Source organism: Tiliqua scincoides, chromosome 3, assembly GCF_035046505.1.
Source record: "Tiliqua scincoides isolate rTilSci1 chromosome 3, rTilSci1.hap2, whole genome shotgun sequence".
In the NCBI taxonomy this organism is placed as follows: domain Eukaryota; kingdom Metazoa; phylum Chordata; class Lepidosauria; order Squamata; family Scincidae; genus Tiliqua; species Tiliqua scincoides.
In genome coordinates, this window is record NC_089823.1 from 28646957 (window position 1) to 28673585 (window position 26629).

A 26629-nucleotide genomic window follows, 5' to 3' on the forward strand; every position below is an offset into this window, starting at 1 on the left:
ATCTTTCCTTGAGAGGATGGAAGGGGGAAGAGTCAGGTAACCAGCTCAATAAGTGGAGCTGTCCTGGACTAGATAGTGCACCTGAGCAATAACAGGGACGTTGGGACTGCTGTTGTCTAGGGGCTGTGAAACCTTTGGCCACTCCTGTAAGTGTATTAAGTATTAGGGCCCAATCCTATCCTGTTTTTGAGTGTCAGTGCAGCCACGCTGCAGCCTCAAGGTAAGCGAACAAACATTCTCTTTCCTTGAGGAGGCCTCCATGACTGCCCCCCATCACAGAATGCAGTGCAGCCCTGTTGGCATGGCTGTATCATCCCTGGAAAGTTGATAGAATTGTGCTCCTATATTGTTTTAATTGTCATTTTAAGGGGCCAGTATATGTGGTTCTGCATTATTACTGTGACTGTAAAATGCAGAGCACATACTATTCTGAAAAACACTGTGAACCTAAACTGCACAATGTCCTTTTTTAGATATCGCATTGTTGGTCAAGAAAACTAGTTTCCTGTAGTGTGCTGAGAATTTTTTCATACTAGCATAGAGATTGGTTGGTCATAAATCTTCTTAAGTTTCCTTGGAATTAGCATAGTTATCAGATAGTCTTATATTTGTGTAGAATAAATAAAACTTCTACTTCAAGAAAAGAATAAGTTTCCATTTTAGTTCTCCCAACACATTCTATTCTATGTTGTGACTTTATACAAAAAGTCATTTATTTGAAAGCAAATAACTGTGTGATTTTTTTCCTTTTGAATTAGTTTATGCCACTTATTTTATTTATGAAGATTTGAAAAGGGACCTGTCAAAATGCATTGACAAATGTGTCAATTTTTATGTGGAAAAATTGGTTGAAAACTATCAATTGTAAATTTACTTGTAAATATACTTCTCAGTCTTTAGATTCCATTATAATAGGGTGGTTTTCTTTCTGCATCAGCCAGGTGTCGGTGCTATTAAATGCCTTATGTTTGCCTTATATTACTTTCAGATATCTATTTCCTCATATTATTCCAGCCATCATTCTGTTTGGTATTAGAATAAAATTTTTATTAAAAGGGTTAGTTTGAATTTTCCTAAATCAAAAGTCTATACAGGTTTATTATTTTTGTTCCAAATTCACTTAAATGTCTCTTTGATCACTGGGCCCATGCCTCTAGCTTGTACGTTTCCTCTTCCCCATGCCTGTTCCTGCCCCTCTTACTGGTGGTTAAAGCAAATTGTACTTTGTCATTACTTTTAAATTATGTGAAATGTGGTTTATCCAAGCCATAGTTGGCAACAAACCAGAACAGAAAACCAAAATATAGTTTTTTTAATTCTGGCTTTGCCATAGCTTGCTTTGCCCAAACCAGGAAATGAGAGAAGAAATTGAGTATGCAGTGAAAGGGATGGAAGTATTTCATGGCTTGACTCTTGTTTTATAAACTCAGCTACAGGGTTTAACAGCATTCCCTTTTTGTTTGTGGCACCGTCTCTTGACCCCTTACACTCTTCATCTGTAAGAAAGATACTGATTTTTTTTGAATTGACTTGTCCGATCTTTAATTTTTATGCTTATCTTTATTTTTTATTCCCTCATTGTTAGCCTAATTCTTATTATCATTGGTGAGAATTACTGTGTGTGAAAAGAAAAAGATTTGAATTAGAAAAAGGAACTTGTGTGTATAAGCTACACTTTTTTTTGGTGACGGAACAGTGGTTAGAAACCAGAAATGAATAATACTATGGAGTTAAATTTATACACTCTATTTGCTGAAATATTTGCAACACTATGGGCACAATCCTAACCAGGTCTACTCAGAAGTAAGTCCTGTTTTGTTCAATCAGGCTTACTCTCGGGAAAGTGTGGTTAGGATTGCAGCCTATGTTACTTGGCAGTTTCTTCAGGCCTTACTACTTCTGATTCATTGACAACTGCTTGCACTTGAGGCAGTTATGGTTAAATCAGGTATTAGCCTGATGAGTTTGACTATGATTGTAATGTGCCAATATTACAAGTCAAAAGAATGTCTCTTTTCAGTTTTTTTAGCTTTTAAATTGATCTAAAATATTTTATGCATTTTTATAATCACAAAACTAAACTCAGAACAATTTATATCTAACTGGTGCCTGTGCTTTATATGCAGTGCTACCCTTTTGGCTTTCCTGGTAGAACTTCTTAAGAGTTCAGTAGCCATGCAGGAACAAATGCTGGGGGGGAAAGGATTCCTCGTTATCGGCTACCTCCTTGAAAAGGTATGTAGTGCAAATGTTAATAGTACTAGTGCTGCAATCCTGTTCATATTTACCTGAGAGTAAGTCCCACAGAACACAATGGGACTTGCTTCTGAATAGACATGCGTAGTACTGCACTGTTAGTCATGATTTTAATGGCACAGGATCGAGGCATGTAAAAGCCATGGAGAGAAGATTAGAGTTTGGCTTTGTGCTTGTGCTGCCAAACCACCCTCTCCTCCTTAGTTCCATTTTCCTCCCTTCCCAGAAACTCACATGTTCCTCCACATAATCCCCCGTTCTACCATCCCAACTTACCTTTGCAACTTACCTGTGTTGGTTGCCTCACTGCACTGGCCACTGGCACCGGTACTGGCACTGGAGTGCGCAACACCATCGCATGACTTCCAGCAGTTTTCAGGAACTTCTCCCTGGGTCCTGCTGGCTACTCTGGCAGAATGGTCGTTCCACTAATAAAGCATTTAAGTAGGATTGCCCATCTTTGAAAATATGCATACCTGTATTGTCCAGCTATTTGATGTAGATAAAATGGATTGGAGTTTGAGGCCAACTGCAAGAGAGGAGATTTCGATTAGACATCAGAAAAAAATTTCTGATGGTAAGGGCCATTTGGCAGTGGAGCAGATTGCTGAGAGAGCGGTGGTGGATTCTCCCTCATGAGAGATATTCAAGCAGAGGCTCGACAAGCACCTGTAGGAGATGCTCTAAGAGAATTTCCTGTCTAAGGCCGGGGGTTGGACTAGATGACCTGTTAGGGGCGTTGGACTAGATAACCCTTCCAACGCTATGATTCTGTGATAAATCTTCATGGTAACTTGCATGCTGACACCCAACACCTGAAACTCACTGCCTACCATAGGAGGTTCAGCTGGCTCATTCATTAACAATGTTCATTTGCTGGTTGAAAACTATTTTTATTGCAGGATGCTCTTTAAGGTTCTGGGGTTTTCAACATTGGCTCTCCTTTGGTTGTTGAATCCATGAGAAATGGCCTCATCATCTTGTTTTGCTTTTAATTAAATCTATGCTTTTATCATGTGATTCTTAGCCCCCTTGAACACCCCCTTATTGGAAGGAGGAAGTAGGATATAAAATAAAATGTAAAAGTGAATATATCCTGAAATAATTTGAATTCTGTTCTTAATTTGTTCAGTCATCCAGAGTTCATATAACAAGAGCAGTACTGGAACAGTTCTTGTCTTTTGCAAAATATCTGGATGGACTCTCTCATGGCGCACCTTTACTAAAGCAATTATGTGATCATATACTTTTCAACCCTGCTATTTGGATACATACGCCTGCAAAGGTCAGTGTACTGTTCATATGATGCTTTTAAATATTTTACTGATTCATCAGTTTCATCCCAAATCGGTGTAAAAAGGAGCAAATGTGTCGACTTTTATGTTTCTGCCTTTGCCAAGGCTACTAGTATGCAAAAATACCAACATATGTTTTTATTATTAGTAAGTATATGTATTTATAGTTAAATATTCATTACAGTAGCCAAGTCTTGATGTCACCAAGGCGTGGATCAATGTGGTTAGGTCTGATCAGCTCACGTATTGCCACAGCTGGATAGGGAGAGTTAGGGTGAGTAGGCCTACCTCTTGCTAAATATAATAGGAACACCACTGGAAGAAGTTTCTCTGCTCACTTAGCAGGAGTTATACTTTATAAAAATTATATTTTTTTTAGTGTTAGTTATGAAATTGAACTTTATTATGCAGAGAGTATTTAAATCAAAACAACTGAGGCTGCAACCCTATCCACAATTATCTGGGAATTAGTCCCATTCACTATAACGGGACTTCTGAGTAGACATGCATAGGAGTGGGCAGTAATTTTGTTCTATTTTTCACTTACAGTTAATGAAAATTGGATTTTTGGAAAATGTTTTGTTTGTAATGTTTTCAGGTGCAGCTGTCCCTGTATACCTATTTGTCTGCTGAATTCATTGGCACTGCAACAATCTACACTACAATACGAAGAGTAGGAACAGTATTACAGCTAATGCATACACTAAAATACTACTACTGGGTGGTTAATCCTGTGGATAGCAGTGGCATTACTCCTAAAGGTTTGGGTAAGCATAATCTAATTAGTAACTCTGATTGTATTATCCAGCATGAAATCTATTGTAAGGAATGTAGTTTCTAGTAAATATTGAAGTCAAATTAAATATTGTTGCATATGTTACACCTGAGTGACTGTCTTTCATATATTTCAGAAGGTCCTCGACCCTCACAAAAAGAAATTATATCACTACGAGCATTCATGCTTCTATTTTTGAAACAGCTTATTTTGAAGGTACAATTTCAGAATAATACTGAATATTGCCACTGTTGAAATCTGAAGATCAGAAATTTGTATCTGTATTGCTATGATTAACATAACTACACTTGTATCCTACCCTGAATCTGCATTCTAAGCATGGAAGTGGGGTGGATTTATGTAACTGCCACGATGGAGCCCTAACTGTCCATAAATGGATGTAATGCTGGAATAAGTTTGTGGTGTGGTCCTTAGGGTCACTTGATACTTAGTTTTTGTGACTGTCAGCTACTTGTATCAGAGAAATAGCCTAGGGTCGCTTTTGGTTCCAGTGTGGCTGCGTAGTGCTTTGACTTGTTGAAACCCTTATTCTTGATATAGTAAATAGCTGTGTCAGTGAAGATCTTTAGTATTAAAGCATTATGAGTGACTTTTGTTTATTTATATAAAATAATATAATAAAAATTAATACAGAAGGCCCCCAACTTATGAATATCCGACTTACAAACGGTATTGTTTGGAGCTCTGAAGCAGGTGTAACCATGAAGAAATTGGCAAAACGAGCAAGGGAGGCAGCTGAGTAATTTGGGAATTCCTTGGGTTAGAAGGGAGGATGAAGAAGGCAGTCAATACGCTCAAGCTTTGATATTTCAGGTTCCGTCTCTGACATTTCTAGAGAAAGAATGCCGATAGCATAAGAACATAAGAAGAACTTTGCTGGATCAGGCTAAAGGCCCATCTAGTCCAGCTTCCTGTATCTCACAGTGGCCTACTAAATGCCCCAGGGAGCACACAAGACAACAGACACAATCTGCGTCCTGGTGCCCTCCCCTGCATCTGGCAATCAGAGGCAGCCTGCCTCTAAAACCAAGAGCTTGCATGTACCTATTATGACATAACCTGTAATGAACTTTTCCTCCAGAAATTTGTCTAATTGCCTCTTAAAGGCATCCGGCAAGATGCCATCACTACTTCCTGTGGCAAAGAGTTTCACAAACTAATTACACACTGGGTAAAGAAATATTTTCTTCTGTCTATCCTAACTCTCCCAATACTCAGCTTTCCTGGATTTCCCCTGGTTCTGGTGTTATGTGAGAAGGAAAAGAGCTTCTCTCTATCTACTCTGTCCATCCCCTGCATGATTTTGTATGTCTCAATCATGTTCCTCCTCAGGCACCTTTTTTCTAGACTGAAGAGGCCCAAACACTGTAGCCTTTCTTCATAGGGAAGGTGCCCCAGCCCAGTAATCATTTTGGTTGCTCTCTTTTTGAACCTTTTCCATCTCTACTATATCCTTTTTGAGATACGGCAACCAGAACTGGACGCAAGACTCCAGGTGTGGCCTTACCATCGATTTGTACAACAGTATTACAATATAGCAGAACGGGGAGAGGTCTAAACCCAAAATATTGACGAGCTGATGCTAGTCAACATGCATAATACCTGACATGGATAGACCAATGATCTGAATCTGTATAGGGCAGCTTCCTATTTTTTTCAATAAAAATTTCCTATTATCTAAAATGTGATGATAAAGTTTTTAATTTAGTTGAAGTATAATTAAGAATAATCAAATCAATTTCTCTAGGATCGAGGAGTCAAAGAAGATGAGCTACAAAGTATATTAAATTACTTGCTAACAATGCATGAGGTAGGCTTGTACAATTATAATTACAAATATTTAACCCTAATCAAGTGTATTAACCATTGGAAAAAGTATATTAATGTTATGTTCTGAATGCAGGATGAAAATATTCATGATGTACTTCAGTTGTTAGTAGCTTTAATGTCTGAACATCCAGCATCTATGATACCTGCATTTGATCAACGAAATGGGATACGGTAAGATTTAATTAAAAAAAAAAAATCATCTGGTAGCTGTCCTTTTTCATGTAAATGAATTAACTATTACTTAGCAACATGCTTACAAAAAGTATTTTTACTTGCACTTTATTCCTTCAAATGATGATTATAATATACCATAATTCAGAATTATTTAGCTATTTATCTGAAAGTAAGCAATATAATACTATGTTGTGTATTTCTCATTCCATTTTCCATATAACATATGGATTGCTACAATTTGTTTAGGCTATAATTCTGTATTGTATTGGCAACCTTCAGTCTCGAAAGACTATGGTATCGCGCTCTGAAAGGTGGTTCTGGCACAGCGTCTAGTGTGGCTGAAAAGGCCAATCCGGGAGTGAATTCTATAATTCTGTAGACATGCTTATTTTCTCTTTTAAATGTGGAAGTCACTTTTTGAAAAATCTTGAAGCATTATCTAAGCAAAAAAACATTGGATAGAAGGGTCCCTGTCTCCACAGCCCCTGCTTGCCCCCCCACACCCATTAACGTTATTGAAAGGCTTACCAGGATGAACTGGCTTTTACGGGTCGTTTAAACATTCAAACATATAGTGACACCTGGTCAGGCTGCTGGCAGCCAGGATGCTTGAAAAGACTACGTAGATTGTCACTAACAGGAAGCAGTTAACTAGTGAAGAACACTTTTGCCCCAGTAAGCCTTTCAACAGTGTTAATGGGCACGTGGGGTGAGGGGTTCACAGGGAAACCGCCAAATCAGTGGATAACTGAATCCACAGATATCAGACCTGCAGATATGGGGACCTGCCTGTAGTTGTAGCATAAATACACTCAGATCAATAAAAACTAAACGCAGCATAAAAAGCTTTAACACAGTGAAAAAAAGAGGACAAAAAACCCCACAAATCAAATCATACACAATAAGTAAGCCAAGTGCTTACAAAAATGAACTGTCATAAGGGGACCAACTGCATTCCATGGGGAAAGAAGTTCCACATTCTCCACCAGCCAATCCTCAGAAGATATGATATGCAGAAGAGCTTTGCTAGATTATTTCCAGTGTTAGGTGGATTCATAAACTTCAACTGTACTACTGAATAAATAAAACTTTCATTTATAAAAATGTATAAAACAAAGAGATTTGTATTGATTTCCTTGTTCTTTTGAAAAACAATATGCTTTCTTTAAGTGACAAATTTTGAAAATATCTTATCTTCCCCCTCCCCCCTTTTAATCCTGCAGAGTGATTTATAAATTATTGGCTTCCAAAAGTGAAAGCATCTGGGTACAGGCTTTGAAGGTGCTAGGATATTTTCTCAAACATCTGGGTCACAAGTAAGTGCACTGTTTCAATTGCTAGTGAATTTTTGCAAAGTTCAGTCTTGCTGTGTAAAAACAATTGCTTAAACAATTACTCCTCAACTTTTTATCTAATGAATAATTGCAGGGATTTATATCCTAAGGAGCATGCATGGAAGGCAGCTCACTGAAGCATATTTCCCTACCATGGCGCAGCGGACTTCTGTGCCTACTGAAAATCCACTTAGGGTGGGGGGCTGGAGTTTCAAAGGGGCTCACAGTCTTAAAAAAAAAGTCATTAACAAACAGCTGCTATGGTGGTGCTTTTTCCTTGTTTAAATATAACCACCAATTAAAAGGTGCTTCTCTACTGTTAGTGAGGGTAGTGTTACAAATTATAGTTCAAGATATGGCATACTTGGGATAATCCATGTTATCCTCCTAATAAGCCTATAGAAAGTGTGAGGGAGAGAGAGAGAGACTACCCCAAGGTCACACTTTGGGAGGTGTGAGTGGAATTTTTCTTTACATATTCTTTGTGCTAAAAATTGAGTATCTCTGACGCATTAGGCTTAAATGTAAATGCACCTAGCATATAACCAATCAGCCGAAATGTATTTTGCAGAATTTCTGTTAAGCTGTTTAAAAACTTAATGAATTCAGCTTAATGAATTTCTAAATGTTGATGGATATGGAGATGATTTTAAAACAATCTTTAAATAAATAACTTTTATTTGTTGTTAAATATATAAGCTGTATATTTTATGTAAACATTGCAAATAAATCTTTGTAAGTTAAAAAATTTTTCAAAAATAAATGGTACTTAAATCATGTTAATTGCTGTAGTATTTAGCTAATGGTAATTACTGTCTTCTGTTAAGCCAATTCTGCTTAACAATGTGTGGTAAATTCTATATTTGTATTTCCTCTAGGAGAAAAGTTGAAATCATGCATACCCACAGCCTCTTCACTCTTCTTGGAGAGAGGTTGATGTTGCATACAAATACTGTAACCATTACAACTTATAACACACTTTATGAGGTATGCATTACTAACTTTTGAAGGGTGCAATCTTATAAACACTTATTTGGGAGTAAGCTTCATTGAAGATAGTGGGACTTCTGAGTAAACATGTCTAGGATTGGGCTTTTGTTGTAATTTTGAATGCTGATATGCACCTTCACAAGGTGGTTAAAATATTGAAAAATATATAAGTGTATAGAACAAAATGAATAAATAATACAGTGGACCCTCGTTTTACAGTGATAATCTGTTCCAGAGGCACCATCGTTTTGCAAAAATATTGTAATGCATTGCTTTTTGGCAAGTCATTCCGAGACTTCAAAAATTGTTTTGGCCACAGTACTAAACTATTTTGCTCTCTCAAAGGTGATTTAAAAGCTGCCTACTGTGCTCTCAGGGACCATGGTTTACACAATACTGTAATTATAAAACATAAATAACAGGGCTGTATCCTTCCTTCAGTATCCACACCCACAATGTTAAAACCTTGCTACCAGCTGAGATGCTAAAAGCTAAACAGCTTTTGTTTGCATCAGTGTTCACTTTGGCTATATCCTCTCCACACACACACAGCCACAATGTTAAAAAAATGCTGCTGTTGGGTGAGATGCTACCAAACACTTGCATTTGCATCGCTGATTGATTTATCACCCATGAGGTCCTGTTGGCAGCAGTTATAGGCCCACTGTAAAATGAATAACCTATTGTATAATGAACCTTGTTTTGCCATGGAGAGTCAATTATAAAGTGAACCCATTGAAAAGTGAGGGTCTACTGTATTAATAGATATTATTCTGTGTAAAGTACCTGAATTATTAGAAAAAGTGGCTTCAGTTATTACTATATACAGTCCAAATGCCACTATTGGAGCTTCAACAATGTTTGAATCCAGTATGAATTTATAACCATCACTATGCATAGTAGTGTTAAGAAAACCTTCTCTTGTGACTAGTTCTATACATTTTGTAATGTGTTGTAACCTAAAGTCATCTTTTGCATAAGCAAGAAGAGAGGGGCAATTTTTGCTAAATCCTCTAAGTGACCAAAAAGTTGGGGATGAGATGCTGTTAATTGTTTTATTTATAAGGTGGAGTATAAAAAATGCCAAGTGAAGATGTCAGTGCTGTACTGCTAGATTTCATATCTAGCAATACTTTAGACCTGCGGTTTTCAAACTTGCAGGGAGTTTGAATCCCGAAGTAAGTCTTTGTGTTTTGCAGTCACCCTACTCTCACTTTCCCTGACCCAAGGAGCCCTGCAGGCGCTCGTGCCCGGCTCCCTGCAGCCAGGGCTGGCTGCTGCAGGGACTGGAGGGTGCACCCAGTACCTGTAGCCCGGTCAAAAGGGGAAGTGGGGTGATTGCACTCCGCTTCCGATTTAGCGGAGCGGGGCACGATCGCTCCACTGTCACCTTCCCTGACCCAGGGAAGGTCGTGCAGGACTCCCTGCACCCCTGGGGGGCTGCAGGGGGCTTGGGCAAGTGCACCAAGCCCCTGCAGCTCCTCTGAGCGGTGCGATCCTGGGGATTGTGCCGCTGCCTCCTCCCTGCCTCCTGGTTGCCCCCGCCCCTTATGGGGAAAGGGACCAGGACCCTCAGGCTGGGGCGTCGCAACACCCCAGTGTGAATACCACTGCTTTAGACCTTCAGGTCTGAACGAGTCTACTGTTTTCATAAGTATAGAGGTATATTGGCTATACTCAACTCAGTCAACAGTGCAATTTAGAGAACACTCAAATTCAATTCAAAATGCTAGATTTTCTTTTTTTAACTTTATGAGAGAACTTTGATGTTTTCAGTGCCTTGTGGGTTAGAATGGGATGATTAGAAAATTTGTATCAAACCTGGAGGCAAATTTAGCATACTTGCTAAATTCACTTGTGTTAAGAGTTTTCCTGGACAAGAGTTGTGGGACTTGCTACAGGTTTGCTAAGATTATTGCTACAGGTTTGCCCCCTGTCAGCTGCAGTGATTGCACCCAACACTTTTGGAGTAAATAACACTCAAATCCAGTCCTTGCGAAGAAAATAATCACCTTTAACTATCCTATATATTCGGTAGTCTTCTCAGATCACAAAGAACAAAACTATATTAAAACTGTTTCTTGAACTGTATAGTACCCTACTTGCATTTTATTATAAATAGTATTTATATAAATAGTATTTTATACAAATAGTATTTAAAACATTTTACATCATGCCATTATATCCCAATGGAGACTATCAGGGTGGCTCATAGCAATGACAGGATATTTTCCCATCCTTTCATGTTGCATGTTTAAGATTTTTACTGAAATGGTGTGAGGGATATACTCAATTGTTGATAGTCTTGTAGATAACATTTCTATAAAGTTGTATGCTTCTTGGAACTGTAATTCTAACCATTACACAGTTTTGTTAAATTTGAGAGAATATAATAGGCTTTTTAAAAGTATGTCTTAATCCAGGTCTGCCATACCCAATGTCATATTAGCTAAGTATTTCCTCCTCCAGAAACGTGAGAAGGTAACTTTGCCATGGATTCATGGGACAGAGAAGGAAATTTAACTGTCTTATATTGTAGATTTTGACGGAACAAGTATGTACACAAGTTGTTCATAAACCACACCCAGAGCCAGATTCTACAGTAAAAATTCAGAATCCAAGTAAGTAATTCCTTTGACTATTTCAGCATTGGCAACTGGCAGCCCACAGCCTGTATCAGAACACCTGTGGAAGCTGTTGGTCCCCAAGTCACCTTAGTCCCAATGTAGGATGAAATAGATACTAAGAATTTATGAGTAAGATGAAAATTTCTTCTAGTAGAGGAAAGGAACACCTGAGAGAAGGCAGGTTGTCCCAAGGAGTAGCACCTAGTGGTCAATGAGCTCACACCCCTTCCTGATTCCAGCTTTCCCTTTCCTGAACCAACAGCTGAATGGGGAAAAGCCTTGGTAGTTTGTAGCTTCTGCCACCATTCCAGGTTACAGAGACCAGGCCAAAGAGGGACTTCTGGGGAAAAACCTTCCTGGGGTTCACTGCTGGGAAAGTGGTGAACCCCAGGGGTTCTTATTAAAAATCAAACCTATAGTAGCATCAGCAGGGCAGAGCAACATGACAATCTACTGAATTACCTGTGAACATGTACTTTAGATTAAAAATCTAAACAAGAAAAATTAAATAATATACAGGTGTGTGTCACTTAACGAAGGGGATAGGTTCCCCTGTCCCCATTGTTTTGTGAGTCTAGCGTTAAGCGAACATGCAGTCCAATCTAGTGCCCGTGTTGTGTAAACAGACACTCCCTGCCAGACACTCGCTGGCTGTGCAGGCTACTGGAGACTGATTGCCTCTCCTTTGCATTAAGAGCCTCTTTGTTGTGCTTTTTACCACTATAATATATGCAGTACGTTGTTAGGTAGAAAGTTGTTAAGTGACGCACGCCTGTATAGAGAGAAAGCTGGGTAGTAAAACTACAAGCAGGTTGATAGAAAATACCTGAGCTTGACTGGAAAGCATAGCAAAAGATTTTTCATCAAAGAGATGAGATGACCATTAATGCTGAGCAGATGGAGCTGGGATGCTACTTAGTTTCACAATCTACTGCCCCCCCCCCATATTGCAGCTACAATAGTCTGCAAGCAAGAGGAGTCCTTCTTTTGTAAATTTGTTCTGCTCTTTTCCTATGTTCAATTCAAAGTGAAAGATGGGTATGAAGGGATATGTGATGAGAATGGTACCATCTTCTCCACAGCAGCCCTGTTTGTCCCCTCAGATTCTCTCCTGAGTGTGACTGGAAAGTGTCTCCAGAAAGTGACTGGATATGGTGTGGGAACTGCGGAAGGAATAGAATTGCTTGAAATTGAGTGGATGTTGCTTCTTTGTGTAGATGTTTGTTCTTGGAAGGTATCTTTGCCTGATTCTGGTGACATTCGGCCTCTTCAGCCCCAGCCCCATGTTTTTTTGAGGATCCAGGGAAGCTTCTATCCTGCAAACATCCTTCCGTTCAGGGGATCTGGGTACAATCCGTTGTTTCTTAATGTTTATTGTCTGTTTATCCATCCAGCTCTGTGTTGCAAGTTTTAGAAAGCAACCACCTTTCTGCAGTTTTGCAGTGGCTAGAACAATGTGTGATCAAATTCAATGAGACGGCATCCTAATTGTTAATAAATATAATCAATTTGTTTGCTCTCTTAAAGTGATTCTTAAAGTTGTGGCAACTTTATTAAAGAATTCAACACCAAGTGCAGAACTGATGGAAGTTCGACGCTTGTTTTTATCAGATATGATAAAACTCTTCAGTAATAGCCGTGAAAACAGGAGGTATGTAAAGAATATAGACTTTTTCCATGAATGCATTGTTTTTTTACAATACTTTAAACATACATACTAATATGTATGTAACTATTATGACCTGTTACTAGTTTAAGGATGGGACCTGAACATGTACTTAAGAATATGCCTGCATAATCTCTCTCTCTCTTTTTTTTTTTTTTTTTGCACAATCTCTCCCAGAATATAATGTAAAAAGTTGGTGCAGTCTGTATCATGTTTCTGATCTTTTATTAATGCTCTTTCACCTTCTGGTTTCCTTGTGTGAAAGGTAGTTTCATTAACCATCTTGTGATTATCATTAACCATGGTCCAAATTAGGTTAGGTTGGCATCCTTCAGTCTTGGAAGACTATGGTATCACACTCTGAATAGTGGTTCTGGAACAGAGTGTCCTCTCCAGTGCGCGAAGCCTGGGTAAGGTAGATATGGAGGATAGACTGTTACCCATGCAGCAAATCCCCCCTCTCCATGTTGCTGAAATGGTCCATTGGAAAGGCAGAGGCCAATATGGTTGGTTCCAGCGGCATCGCAGGAGTTGCCAGAATGTGACTGTGTTCAGCCATGAACTGCCTCAGGGACTCCGGCTCCGGATTTTGCCTCGAGGTTGACTCCTGAAGCCTTTTCCATAACTGGATGTAGCCACAAGGCAGTGGAGGTTTGGGATCAGAGTTTTCCTTCTCTCAGATGAGCTGCCTTCCCACAGGCCAACGAGTCCCATCTACCCGGTGGCTGTTTAGTCGCCTTTTACGACAAGTACAGCCAAACTGAGGGCTTATTCTTATCCCCAGCGCCCAGGTCCAAATTAACCTCTCTTGTTGCCCCCTTACCCCAGGCTGTTGTTCTGTGGGATGGCCTGCGTTGAGTCAAACCCGCAGATTTAAAATACGCTGATAATGAGACACAACCTGTATTTGGGTATAGGTTTGGCGGTGCATAGCCCCCAATTGTGTAAATTCACTATTTTAATTTTTTAAAAATGTTTTTAAAAAGGTGAAACGCATGTATGGGGAATTTGCAAAGATTTGTAACATGATGCTGAGAAACAAATCAAACTGAAAGAGAACATTCAGGCAGTGTTATTCTTTTCATTAATGTTTAGAATGAAATACTGTTGCATCCCTAAATAAACAAGTTGCTACTTTTTTTTAACTGTAGTTGGAAAAAATTGAATGCTTTGTGATCATTCTGTAATTATTTTGTTTTAGATGTTTACTGCAGTGTTCAGTGTGGCAGGATTGGATGTTTTCTCTGGGATATATTAACCCTAAGAACTCTGAAGAACAGAAAATTACAGAGATGGTGTACAACATCTTCCGCATTCTTTTGTACCATGCAATAAAATATGAATGGGGAGGATGGAGGGTCTGGGTTGATACTCTTTCCATAGCCCATTCTAAGGTAAAAGTTCATTTCTGAACTACTTAGCTACTTTCACAATAACCAACATAAAGTCATAGATAAAATTTAATGCCATCTTGTGGATAGTATGCAGTATGGCATGTTATAACTTGGATTAGTTTCACTCTAGTAAGTTATTTCATCTGCTGTGTTTTAAATACCAGTTAAACATATCAACTTTTTTCCTGAAATTGTTATTTGCTTACGTTAAGGTCACCTATGAAGCTCACAAGGAATACCTAGCAAAAATGTATGAGGAGTATCAAAGGCAGGAAGAAGAGAATATAAAGAAGGGGAAAAAGGGGAATGTGAGCACTATCTCAGGACTTTCATCTCAGACCACTGGAGCTAAAGGTGGAATGGAGATTCGGGAAATTGAAGATCTTTCACAAAGTCAAAGCCCAGAAAGTGAAACGGACTACCCTGTCAGTACAGATACCAGGGACTTACTCGTTGCAACAAAAGTATCTGATGATGTGCTTGGAAACTCGGATAGACCAGGGGGTGGTGTGCATGTAGAAGTTCATGATTTATTAGTTGATATAAAAGCAGAAAAGGTGGAAGCCACAGAAGTAAAGTTGGATGACATGGATTTATCCCCAGAGACTTTGGTAACCAGAGAAAATGGTGCCCTTGTGGAAGTAGAATCTTTATTAGACAATGTATATAGTGCTGCAGTTGAGAAACTTCAGAACAACGTTCATGGGAGTGTCGGCATAATTAAAAAAAGTGAAGAAAAGGACAATGGGCCATTGATAACACTTGCTGATGAGAAAGATGAACCTTCTAACAATACCTCATTTCTTTTTGATAAGATACCCAGTCAAGAGGAAAAACTGCTCCCTGAACTATCTAGCAATCACATTGCTATTGCAAATATGCAGGAGACACAAATGCACCTTACTGTGAATGATGATCTTGGACTTCTTGCTCATATGACTAGTACTGCTGACATAACATGTAGCTCAAGCATAATAGAGGATAAGGAATTCAAAATTCATACCTCTGTGGATACAATGGGCACCCTCTCTGAGAGAGAGCTGGTTTCATCATCCAAAGGTTTAGAATATGCTGAAATGACTGCTGCAACCCTTGAGACGGAGTCCTCTGGGGGTAAAACTGTACCAAATGTTGATGGAGGGAGTATCATATCAGATACCGAAAGATCTGATGATGGGAAAGATGTAGGGAAAGAAATAAGAAAAATCCAAACTACCACAACCACTCAAGTAAGCGCACACATTGTAACCGTACCATCACAGTATTATTTTATTTGTTCCATAGAACCTATAATGTGTGTCTGTATTTTGAGTAAAGCCTATCTGGGTTGTTTTTATCAAATAATTGGGGTGGGGGAAGAGTGTCATGTCATTTGTTTTTCTGCTGTTCCTAACTGATTTTAAAAATGTGAAAGCAAGAACATTATCTCTGTTAAAAACTGTTCTCAGAATTTTGCAATTTAAAGCAAACAACTTTCACTGATTAGATTGCTTGGACTGCAGTATAAAGGGGCTGTTAAAGGCCTACAGTGGTTTTGTGTTTTTTTTTGGGGGGGGGGGGCAATATTATAACTTAGGTAGCTGAGTGGAATAGAAGTGGAATAACTCTACTGTTATGACTCATTGGTATTTGCTATAGAACATTTCTCTTAGAGAATTACTACTTAGGCCCAGTTCTCTGATCCATTTGGGGACTCACTAGATAGTGAGGAGGTAAAGTCCTATTCCCCACTTCATTTGGTGGTGCCCAATGCTTCATTTTCATGTTCTTAAAGTCTCACATGTTCTGTTTCTCACCTCCCGTGGGTCTCCAAATGCTGCTTATTTGAACATAATAATTTATCAATAAAGGTCTGCATAAAAATGTTTCTTTAATAACCCTTTTCTATAGCTGTGTTCAAATAGTTTCTAGAGCACGGGTGTCAAACTCGTTTCATACAGCAGGCCGAATAGCATTTATTTTGCCTGTTGAAGGCTGGAGATGATGTCATTAGGCAGGAAGTGATGTCATTAAACAGGACAGAACCAGAAATAAGCACTTTTTTCTCACTTAGGAACTCATTAGCTGCAATGACAAGAGTAAATATGCAAATCTTGATCATAATTCAAGATATGGGAGAGCCCAATTATCGTGCGGGCTGCATTTTCAGCAGTGCCACCTCAGAACTGCTCAGCAGCTGAGAGCTCGAGAGGCAGATGAAAATCTTCAGGCAGCTGCATCTGGTCTCTGGGCCTTATGTTTGATGTAACTGGCACAAGTCCACATTGATCCGTGCAGGTGAATCAGACCTGGGAAGAGGTTTGGGGTTCAGCTTGTACCACTGCCACTGAACCCAAATGCTCCCAGGCTTTATCCATCCTTCTGCCCCATAACTGCACCATTCCACCCACCCCACCCTGTTCAATCACTTTCCTGCCACTGTCCAACCTCCTGTGTGGCATACCAGTTCTAGTGGGCTGCCATATGTCTGTCTGCGTATAGAGGAAGACTGGCTTTTCCACCAGCACACCGGCAACTTGTGCTGCCACAGAGTGTGTTACTGCAGTTTTGTGACTGCCAGCACTGATGGAACATGCATTCTACTGGTATTTCCTTTGAGTGGAATTGGTACGTAGGTTTAGTGGTCAAGTAGTTTTTATCTCATTTCTGAATATTGCAATTCTATAAGATAAATAATTGTCTTAAAATACAAAGACAGGTACTCTTTATGGGAAGTTGATCCTTAAAATAAGACTCTAATGTTGAGTGGGATTTCATCTGATTAAGTCAAAATGCTCTTTTGACTTAACATATCCAAGCAAACTTACTATTTTTATTTGTTGAATTTATTGACAGTTTACAGATAAAGCTTCATGAGTTATCATGCCTATGCCATATTCAGTCCCGTTAGAGGTCTTGCTCACAAGTGTCTTGAGTAGTTTGCTCAAGTAGTTTGCCACTGGAGTAGCAAGTTATTGTAATAATTAGATTTTGCAGAACATTAAAGATTTCCTTGGAAATTATCCATACTATTTTCCTTCCTGCTTCATTTGGCTAAATACTTGACTCCTTTGTTTACATGGCAAATTCAATTATTACCCAGAGAGCAAAACAATGTACAGTGAACGCTGATAAGATGATGCTCAATTATAGGATATTTCTTGCTCATTAAATCAACTTTCAGAATACCTACTGCATAATTTTATTCAGAATTTGATGTGGTTGGATTGTGCTAAACTTTAGTTATGAAGTACTGATGGGGCCAGGAATAAGAGTGGTCCTCTGGTTAAAGTTACTTGTGAACAGGTGCAATGGCACCTATTTCGGCCATGTCTGCAGACCTGTCTGACAAAAATAACAATTCATGCAATTGTATATTTGAAGTTTAACTGAGAAAATGTTTCATTTTTATAAACATATACAGTATGTTCAGTATTTGGAATATGGTTGTTTGTTATATAAATCATATCACATTTATATGATATATTTGGTCCCATACCAAATGGTGCTCACAGTGATTTACATAACTTTAAAAACCAGCTATTTAAAACAAATGTAAAATCATTTAGAAAGGAGAAATATGAAAAAAAGAAAAAATAGCTACTGAACCTGTTAAAAGCTCCACTTATTGATAAAAGGTCGAATTATTTGGCTGTTCTAAAGCCTTTCACTACAGTTAACTTCATCTAATCATTTATGTCCTCCTTATATAAACTATAAGGATTCTGCCTGTTCTGTGTGCAGTTCAAGGAGGCATTCAGAAGGAAAGTACTTTTAGTTCGTTGCAGCAATAGACTTGCCTTATCAGTGAATGAAACCAAGTCAATTGGTTTAAACATAGAAACAAAGGACCAGTACACACACAGAAATTGTTCGCAGTGCCTCTTATGGCCAAAGGAATTGCTGCCAGCCACCATATCTATGATTGCTGAATTCCTGTGTTACATCTGTTCACATGCATGCATACTTGGGAACAATTGAGACGCTTATGCAGATAATAAAATGCAGTGTGTCAATTAACCTTAATGAAATGATACAAGTGAAAAGGGGAAAAAACCCAAACTAACTTCCCAAAAGGTCTGCTATATCTCCCTTAGCATTCCTGAACCTGAGTTGGTACAGCTTGGGCCTGTTCCGCCCACCCGCACCGTGTTCAATTCCCTCCCCACCTCCCTTCAACCCCATGTGAGGGCTTACCCTAATGTCTCTTTACCCTGAGGAGATCTCCAGCAGCCAATCTCCCCCCCCCCCCGGAATGCAGTGGAATCACTGTGCGAGTAGTTGCATAGGACTGGACCATAAATTGCCTTTCCAATGTTCTGCATTTTTCCCCATTGGAACAAACAGCAGTTGGGGGACATTTTGCTAAGAAAATTAAGCCTGGTGAGGAAGGATTGATCATCCTTCCCTTATTGCCACTGTTACAAACAAATGTAGTGTCACTTGTGGCTACTTCAAGTAAAAATTAAAGCATTTGATCATCATGCATAATTTGGCCTTAAATACCAAATCTTTTGGGATGCAGGTTTCAGAGCACACAGTCAGCTTCTGGTTATCTTTTTCCATCGGTTTCTGCCAGATATAATAATAATCTTCCTTTTTAAAGCAAGTGAAAAATTATAGGAAAGTTTGTTCATAACAATGTCATTTTAATATTTGACTGTCAAATTGTGTTCATAAAACAAAATGTGTGTGTGTTTTTAATTGCAGAGCTTGAATAATTCATAACTCTAATGCACTCTTTGCTTCATGTGCAGTAGTAGTAAAATATGCAGAAGTCCAACAACCTATGAGCTAGGACAAAGTAACCTACATAAAGATAGCAGGAGACTTCTGAATTTATACCACTTTCATGTCCACTTCAGTGGACAGAGGTTATATGTATCCCCATTTCTCTTAAATTGTGCTGTGTTCCAGATGTTTTGTATCTTAAACAGATGAAAATATAATTTACTACCTGTTTAGGCTGTGCAAGGTCGGTCTATTACACAACAGGATAGAGACTTGCGTGTTGACTTGGGATTTCGAGGAATGCCAATGACAGAAGAGCAGAGACGACAGTTCAGTCCAGGTCCACGAACAACCATGTTTCGCATTCCAGAGTTTAAATGGTCCCCGATGCATCAGAGATTACTAACGGATTTGCTATTTGCTTTAGAAACTGATGTGCATGTCTGGAGAAGGTAAGAAGTCACTGAGTGTTTTGCATCGTTGTTTTATTTGCATAGTGAAACCATCATTACATATTAATTATGCTAGATAGCTGTGCTTGCTACTGTGAATGCCATTATCTTTTATTAATTTTTATTCAGTTGTATGACTTGAGTGACTGCTATGCTTCATTCTTTTCACAAGAAACTGCGTTTTAATATTACAGTGACAATAAGAACAGACACACATCATGTTTAATAAATTAGCTTCTGGAATGTTAAAAACTACATGATGCATGTCTGACAAACCTTTTTCAGCTAGTAGGCTAGCAATCTTACCAAGCAGGTGTTACTTAAATGGGTTCAGAATTGGAACCCAGTTATTAATATCTCTAACCAAGTCTTGGTCACACTAACACTGAATCTATGTTTACCAATTTGACTGTAGGTATTAAAAATATGCTCCTAATCATGGTTCTACAAGAAAATCTTGAAACATCTCATTTTTTTATTTAAATGCGAATAGGTAATAGTCAGCCGCTGATCTTTGCAACCCCGCACCTGGGGCAAAGCTCTGTGATGGCGCCCCCCATGGGCTGTTGCCGTCCCCCTGAGCAGAAATCCAGCCCCCCCCCCTACTCACCAGAGGCTCACAGAGCCTTGTGCGACCTCCTCCCACGCTGGGGAAACCTCTGTGAGGCTCCCCGGCGTTATAAACTGTGCTTCCGGCAAATTGGAAGCACAGTTTCCGCCCTCCTCGGGAGCCTAAGAGAGGCTTCCGCGGGGTCCCAGTGGCTGGCGCCTGGGGCATCTGCCCCAGGCAGGTCTATGACAGGCATGCAACTGGTAATAGTTCAATATGCTGGTATATTGATAGAGGGAGGCAGGAGAATTTGTGAGTGTGGGTGTGTATAACAGTGCAACCCAGTCTCTAATGAACCTGGGGTCCTCTGAGAGGGTGGTGAAGATGGTTAGAGGTTGACATGGGGTGGGATTGAGATGCTCAATTCCTGTAACCTGAATCCATTGGGGTTAATAGTTACTCACTGACAAAGGGGCACCCTTCTGTAACTTTTTATAAGCAATCTATGTGGGTGGACTATTTTGGTTGCTGTGCTGGATGGTTGATTAGATGCTCTTAGAAGGTGGGCCTTGCCAAGAGAGTACAGGTCCAACCTTGTTATGCACTGATTTTTTATACATGGATTTGACTCAACACAAATGGCCCCTGCAAATGAGAAGGAATGTGCTAATCCCTGGAGAAGAGGTAAAATGCATCCCTTTAAAATCAGAGTTTAAAAAACTGCTTTTTACTATTGTAGAGAGATAGTCATGCAAGGGATTACAGGTATAACCTAATTATCCACAGATTTTTCTATCTCAATATGATGAGAAGTATCCTTTAAGTTAATGGAAAACAGTCCTTTAACAATAGCCTCATTAATGCAAGAGCCAGCTGACAATCCATTAATCATTCTTTCTCCAGGCACAAGGCAAACCCCTCCCTTCCCTCTGTATAGGTGAAGGAGGGCTAAATGGCAGTGATTATCACCTCCATTCTTTCCCCTCACTGTAGTTCCTGGTGAAGGGAGGGATTGCTGCCTCCTAGTGAAGCCTAAGCATCTGGAGAGAGACTGATAGCCTCTGTGTGCATTTCAAAAGGTCAGCAAGGCTGTTTATAAATCACTAGCAAAGGGACTTTGTTTTTTAAGTGGATTTGCTTTAGTTTGTTTTTTGCCATCCACATGAGTTGTAGGAACCCTTGTGAATAATGTGACTCAACCTGTATATACTTTTCTTCAGGAGGGAGCTTGTGGGGGAGGGGAGGGGAACCACTATTAAGAGAGTGATGGGCCATGGATCACGGTGGACCGGCCATGGATGATGGGTTTGACAAGCTGTTTCAAGAGAAGCTGTTCATAGATAGAATGTCCCTCTTTCTGGTCCTTCCCCTAACTCTCTGATGACTTGTGGTCTTGGCAGTGATTCCCTGAGTGAAGCTGCTGCTACTGAATTCCAGAATGGTGATTAATAAAGCTGACATCATCCGGGATTTAATCCTGGATAAAGATACCAACTTGGTGTGTATTACAGAGACTGATTGGATGAGGTAGGAGAAGTAGGTGTCTCCCAGCTTCATCCACCACATTTCTAAGTGTTTCAGCAGCCATGATTGCCATGATTGCAGGGATGCGGTGAGGGAGTTGCAATTGTCTATTGAGCATCCTTGGTTTATGGAGGAGCTGCAAATGATAAAGTGACAGGATAGACATCTCAAGTGATGGTGGAGGAAAACTTGTGCTGAATCCAACTGAACATGAGCTAGAGCTCACCGTAGAGCCTATTTCATGGCAGTGATGGTGGCAAAGTGAATTTTTCTTCTCTGCTACCATCATGTCTGCAGAGAATCATCTAGCGGAATTGTTCCATGTTGTACAAAACCTATCCATCATGCCCCTCTGATTGATCAGAAGGAACACACAGAAACCTGCTGTGACATGCTTGTGAAGCATTTTGCAGGCAAAATTGTGTACTTTTGTCACAACTTGGATTCTGCAGTGACAGTCCTGTGATGTCCCCTTGTGTCTACTGACCACTTTTGTGGAATTCTTTTCAGTTTTCAGGGACTCCAGAGGAACCTTCACAACCCTGGTGATGAGGAGAGGCTGATGATGAGAAATCTCTGGATGACTACTTGAGGGCTGCTCTGGGGCTGGGACTAGCAAGAGACAGGTGGTGAACGAGGAAGGGTGAAGCAACCCCTTCCCCACTGCTGAACTCTGAGGCTTTGTTGTTGGGCCAGCAACCTTCAATGAGTCAAGGGATAGCCAACATGGATGAGGAAGCATCAGATGTTGATGAGCCCTCCCTATCACCCAACCCCATAATCTTCACGTTATGATTTCAACTCATAAAGTTCATACAGTATATGCTGAAGAGGGTCCCTTGGAGCCTGACTTCCTTTTTCCCAGAGGCTCAATAATTCAGTATCTGCTGATTTGGTATCCACTAGGGTTTTTAGGAACCTATCCCTAGCGGATAACAAGAACTGAATTTACCTGGATCATGCAGACCTGGCCATGATCCATACCATGGTAACATGGAGATATCACTGTTCTGGCACGCTCTTCATGGGTCTGCCATTCAAGTTGGTTCTGAAACTGCAATTAGTTAGTGCAGAACGCAACAATCTGTGTGATTGCTGGAGATATGCAGTTTGACTCTGTCAGATTGCGTCTCCAGTGACTGCACTGGCTACCATTTTGTTTCCAGATCTAATTCAAGGTTCTGGTTTTTACATTTAAAGCCCTATATGGTTTGGGGCCAGGGTATTTGAGAGACCATCTTCTTCTGTGTAATCTGATTCATCCCTTTTGTTCATCGGAGAAGGCCATTATAAAGGTGGGAGGGCTGGCAGCAAGGATCAGGGCCTTTTCAATAGTGGCACCAACCTAATTGAACTCTCTTACCCTTAGTTCATGAACTGTTCCTTCCTTAGAAGCTTTCCAGTAGTGCCTAAAGATGTTTCTCTTTAGACTAGCCTTCTGAGTTCATGGTTTTGTTTTGTTTTTTGTTTTGTTTTTTAGTATTAGATGTCTTGTTTTTTTCTGAGGCGGATGTCATGTGGAATTTTATAGATTTTATAGGCCGTGTCCTTTCTTAAGTGGTGGCTGCTACTGCTGGTCTGTGTTTTTTTTGGTGTTATTTTAAGGTTGTTTTAATGTTTATGTATATGGTATTTTAAGGGTGTTTTAATGTTTATATTGTAAACTATAAATTTAAATGTGATTTTATGATTCTGTAAGAGCCTCTTTGGGTATCTTCTGGGGAGAAAAGAGGTACAAAATGAATAAATAAATAATCACAGTTTAGCCTTAAGGAAGAACCAGTCACTGGTCTGCTTTAAACCAAACACCAAGATTGGAATTCCTCTGTAAACATTTTCACCTTTTTCTACCTCATGATTTGGTGTCATATGGTTGACCATATGGATGGGTTACATTTCTGTAAGTAAGCTGCCAAATGGGTGTATCAAAAATGTAAATCTCACAAAATACACTTTAAATGGTTTCATTAAAAAATTTAACACCAATAAAGCCTACTAAACATCGCTTTACAACTTTTTCTACTTAAAAAAAAAATTCAACCAATCCAGATTTGAATAATTACTAGATTTAATGTTGTGAACTCTTATCACCATTAATTTGCTGCTCCAAAAAACAAGCAGCAAAAAAAAAAAAAACCCTCCTAATAATGTTCTGTACCATTAGCAAAATTTGTTGAATGAGCAGCATTGTTCTAATGTAGTGGTTCCCAAACTGGTGAGTTGTGACCCACGAGAAGAAATTGAAGCAGACCATTCCCACTTAAAGGGAGTGGCCAAGCAGTGATGGTCGCAAAAGCACCAGGGATGGGAACTCAAGTTAGGTGACTTAAGTTCAAGTTACAAAAATGCACATTTTTTGCTGACTTGTGTACACTTGAGTCACACGCATGGAAGACTTGGCAAAGCACTCAAGTGAAGGGCCCCTTGACTCGGCACTCATCCCCATGCACGCAGACTCGAGTCTGTCTGTGTCTGGGTGTGCTTGCTTACTGTTTTTGTGGTGTAAAAACCTCATGGTGCCATCATTCAGACCTGGTGAGCAGCAGGAAAATTCTAGCCAGGAGGCAGGGAAGGGTTGATGTTTTGTTTTTGCAACAAATAGGGAATGAAAGCAGGCTCTTTTGCCCATCTCTCTAAGAACCCATGATCACTGAACGAAGGATGGGTTCTCTGACATTTTTCTTGGGCTCCTCCTTCTGCCCCATCTCGGCCAAAGAGGGTTCTTGCCTTACAATCGACTGGAGAAAGCAAGGAGAGGGAGGGAGGTGGGAGCAGGCTCTCTTGCCCATCTCTGAAAGAATCGAGATCATTGGATGAATGATGGGCGCTCTGACATTTTCTTTGGCTGAGATAGAACAGAGGGGGAAGTCCAAGGGGGTTCTTGCCTTGGGATTGGCTGGAGAAACCCAGGGATGGGGAGGAAGCAGTTCATAGCAATCACACTTTCCTCTTCATGGCTCTGTTGTTATTTGGGAGGAGGGAACCTCATTGAATAACTGGCGCAAATGGGACTACTTCCATTTAGAGAACTACAAAGGCAATCCTTTGCAGTTCTCTAAATGGAAGTATTTCCATTTGGGCCAATCATGCTGGTAAACCTTGCAGCTGCTGCATGTGACCCTCCTCCCTCTTGCCACTTCTACAGTCTGTTCCATTCCCTCCCACCTTGTTTACAGATGGGTGGGAACAGCAGGCGAATGTTTAAAGAGAATTCTGACACACAGGAACACACCGATAGCAACCCTGTTTTTTTCCATGGTAGACTTTTTAAAGGGAACAACTCGAGACTCAAATCTTTTTGAGCTGAGAAAAGGTGACTCAAAAAGTGCCCCCATTATGACTTGTTTTTGAGTCGATTTGCAGAGGGAGCGGAGACTCGTGACTCAACTCAAGCTGTGCTGGCTTTGCCCGTCCCTGGAAGGCACCATAGGTTGCACCACCTCCTCAACCAAAGGGAGGTGAGATATCTTACTATCTTACTATCAAACCTTAGTAAGATACCTGGGTGGGCTGAACCGGCTATCCAGAAGGTGCAGGGGGCCTGTGATCCCTCTGCAGGCCTCCCACTGCTACAAACAGCTTCGATCATGACCCACTTCTGGTTTTTGGTCATGAAGTGAGACTATCAGAAATAGGCAGCTAGAAGACCCGTAGAGGGGATCTTGCCTTCTGCACCCTTTGGATGACTGGTGCTGCCCCCTCCCCGTACCTTACTTAAAACCCTTGGTTGTGGCAGTGGCATGATTGCTGCGTCGCCATCACCCCCCCCCCCGCATATACTTACAGAGTACCCAACTTCCTTGTAGAAGTTTGGGAACCACTATTCTAATGTGATTTTCTCTTAATGGTTCTGAAACATGTAAATGAAAAAAAATGGATTTGCTATTAGCATGTTAATGTACATATTTCGGTGAATTTTCGTTTTTTGCTAGTTTGCTAAAAGAGATGATCTGTAGATGAGAACAGATCTGTTCACAATGAACTTACTGTGAAGTTTGTCTTCTCACAATTCTTATTTTTGGAAATCTTTTAGTCTTTTGCATCTGCAGAGATATCTGACAGTATGCATCAAACGCAGGAGTTACTAAAGCCCGGTTCTAACCTAAGAGTTCCATTTTTCCTTTCTGTTGTGAAATTGTATATGTCTAAATACATATTCACTAGCTTTTTTGGTCCCAAGACTGCATCATCTGTACCTATTAGTTGGAAAGCATCCTTGTGATCTTGGTTCTAAATAGTCCGGTTTTCAGAATGAAAGACCATTGATACTTTCTCAGTGATTGTGTCTTGTCTTTCCACTGACTAGAAGCCACAAAATGCTAGACTTGAATAGTCTCTGTGTGTCCTGGTATTAGGAAAGTGGTAGTCCAATTTTAGTAAATCCCTAGTAATTCGAGGTGGATCACCTGAAGTACAAGCAACAGATAATGTACATCCATCAAAACATATTACATTATATGACTGTTCTCGCCAATTAGATCATTGATGTGCACATTGAATTAATAAATCAAGTAATCCTTTCATCCCTGTGTGTGATTTACTTGCAGTTGTTTGGTAGTTGCAACTGTTTTGTCAGTTACAGGAAGGCCCATAGCCAGGGAGACAGACCAGGGTCAGACTGCACTTGCTCCCATTGTGGAAGGGATTGTCACTCCCGAATTGGCCTTTTCAGCCACACTAGACGATGTTCCAAAACCACCTTTCAGAGCGTGATACCATAGTCTCTCGAGACTGAAGGTTGCCAACAACAATATATGTTCATGAGATTGGGTCTGTGAATCACTGGAACACACTAGATCTGTGGTTCTAAAACTTTTAGGAAGCATTACTCCCTAAGTAAGTCTTTGCAGGGGAGGGGCGAGGGCAGCAACATGATTCCCATGATTGCATCACTAAGGGGGGGCAAGGGAGTGCTTTCACTTGCTGTGGGCTTCTGCAAGCAGCAGGAAGTGTGGGGAAACCCGCGCAGCATTCCACAGGGCTCCCTGAGGCTTGGAATGTGGAGAAACAGCATGCGTAAACCACCTCCTG

General features: G+C 40.1%; 1 protein-coding gene across 9 annotated transcripts in view; it reads left to right on the forward strand.

Moving 5' to 3' along the window:
- Positions 1-26629, forward strand: part of NBEA (neurobeachin) — a 472923-nt gene that overhangs the window by 78121 nt on the left and 368173 nt on the right. For 7 of the 9 annotated variants that reach the window (XM_066621990.1, XM_066621993.1, XM_066621995.1 and 4 more), the window contains exons 11-23: positions 2127-2235; positions 3389-3541; positions 4150-4318; positions 4463-4542; positions 6095-6157; positions 6251-6348; positions 7575-7667; positions 8564-8672; positions 11215-11296; positions 12830-12953; positions 14170-14362; positions 14575-15591; positions 19307-19524. In XM_066621990.1, coding sequence (XP_066478087.1) covers positions 2127-2235; positions 3389-3541; positions 4150-4318; positions 4463-4542; positions 6095-6157; positions 6251-6348; positions 7575-7667; positions 8564-8672; positions 11215-11296; positions 12830-12953; positions 14170-14362; positions 14575-15591; positions 19307-19524 — 2508 coding nt within the window. The remainder of the gene's footprint in view (positions 1-2126; positions 2236-3388; positions 3542-4149; positions 4319-4462; positions 4543-6094; positions 6158-6250; positions 6349-7574; positions 7668-8563; positions 8673-11214; positions 11297-12829; positions 12954-14169; positions 14363-14574; positions 15592-19306; positions 19525-26629) is intronic. The other 2 variants (XM_066621992.1, XM_066621999.1) reach the window with 1 other exon arrangement.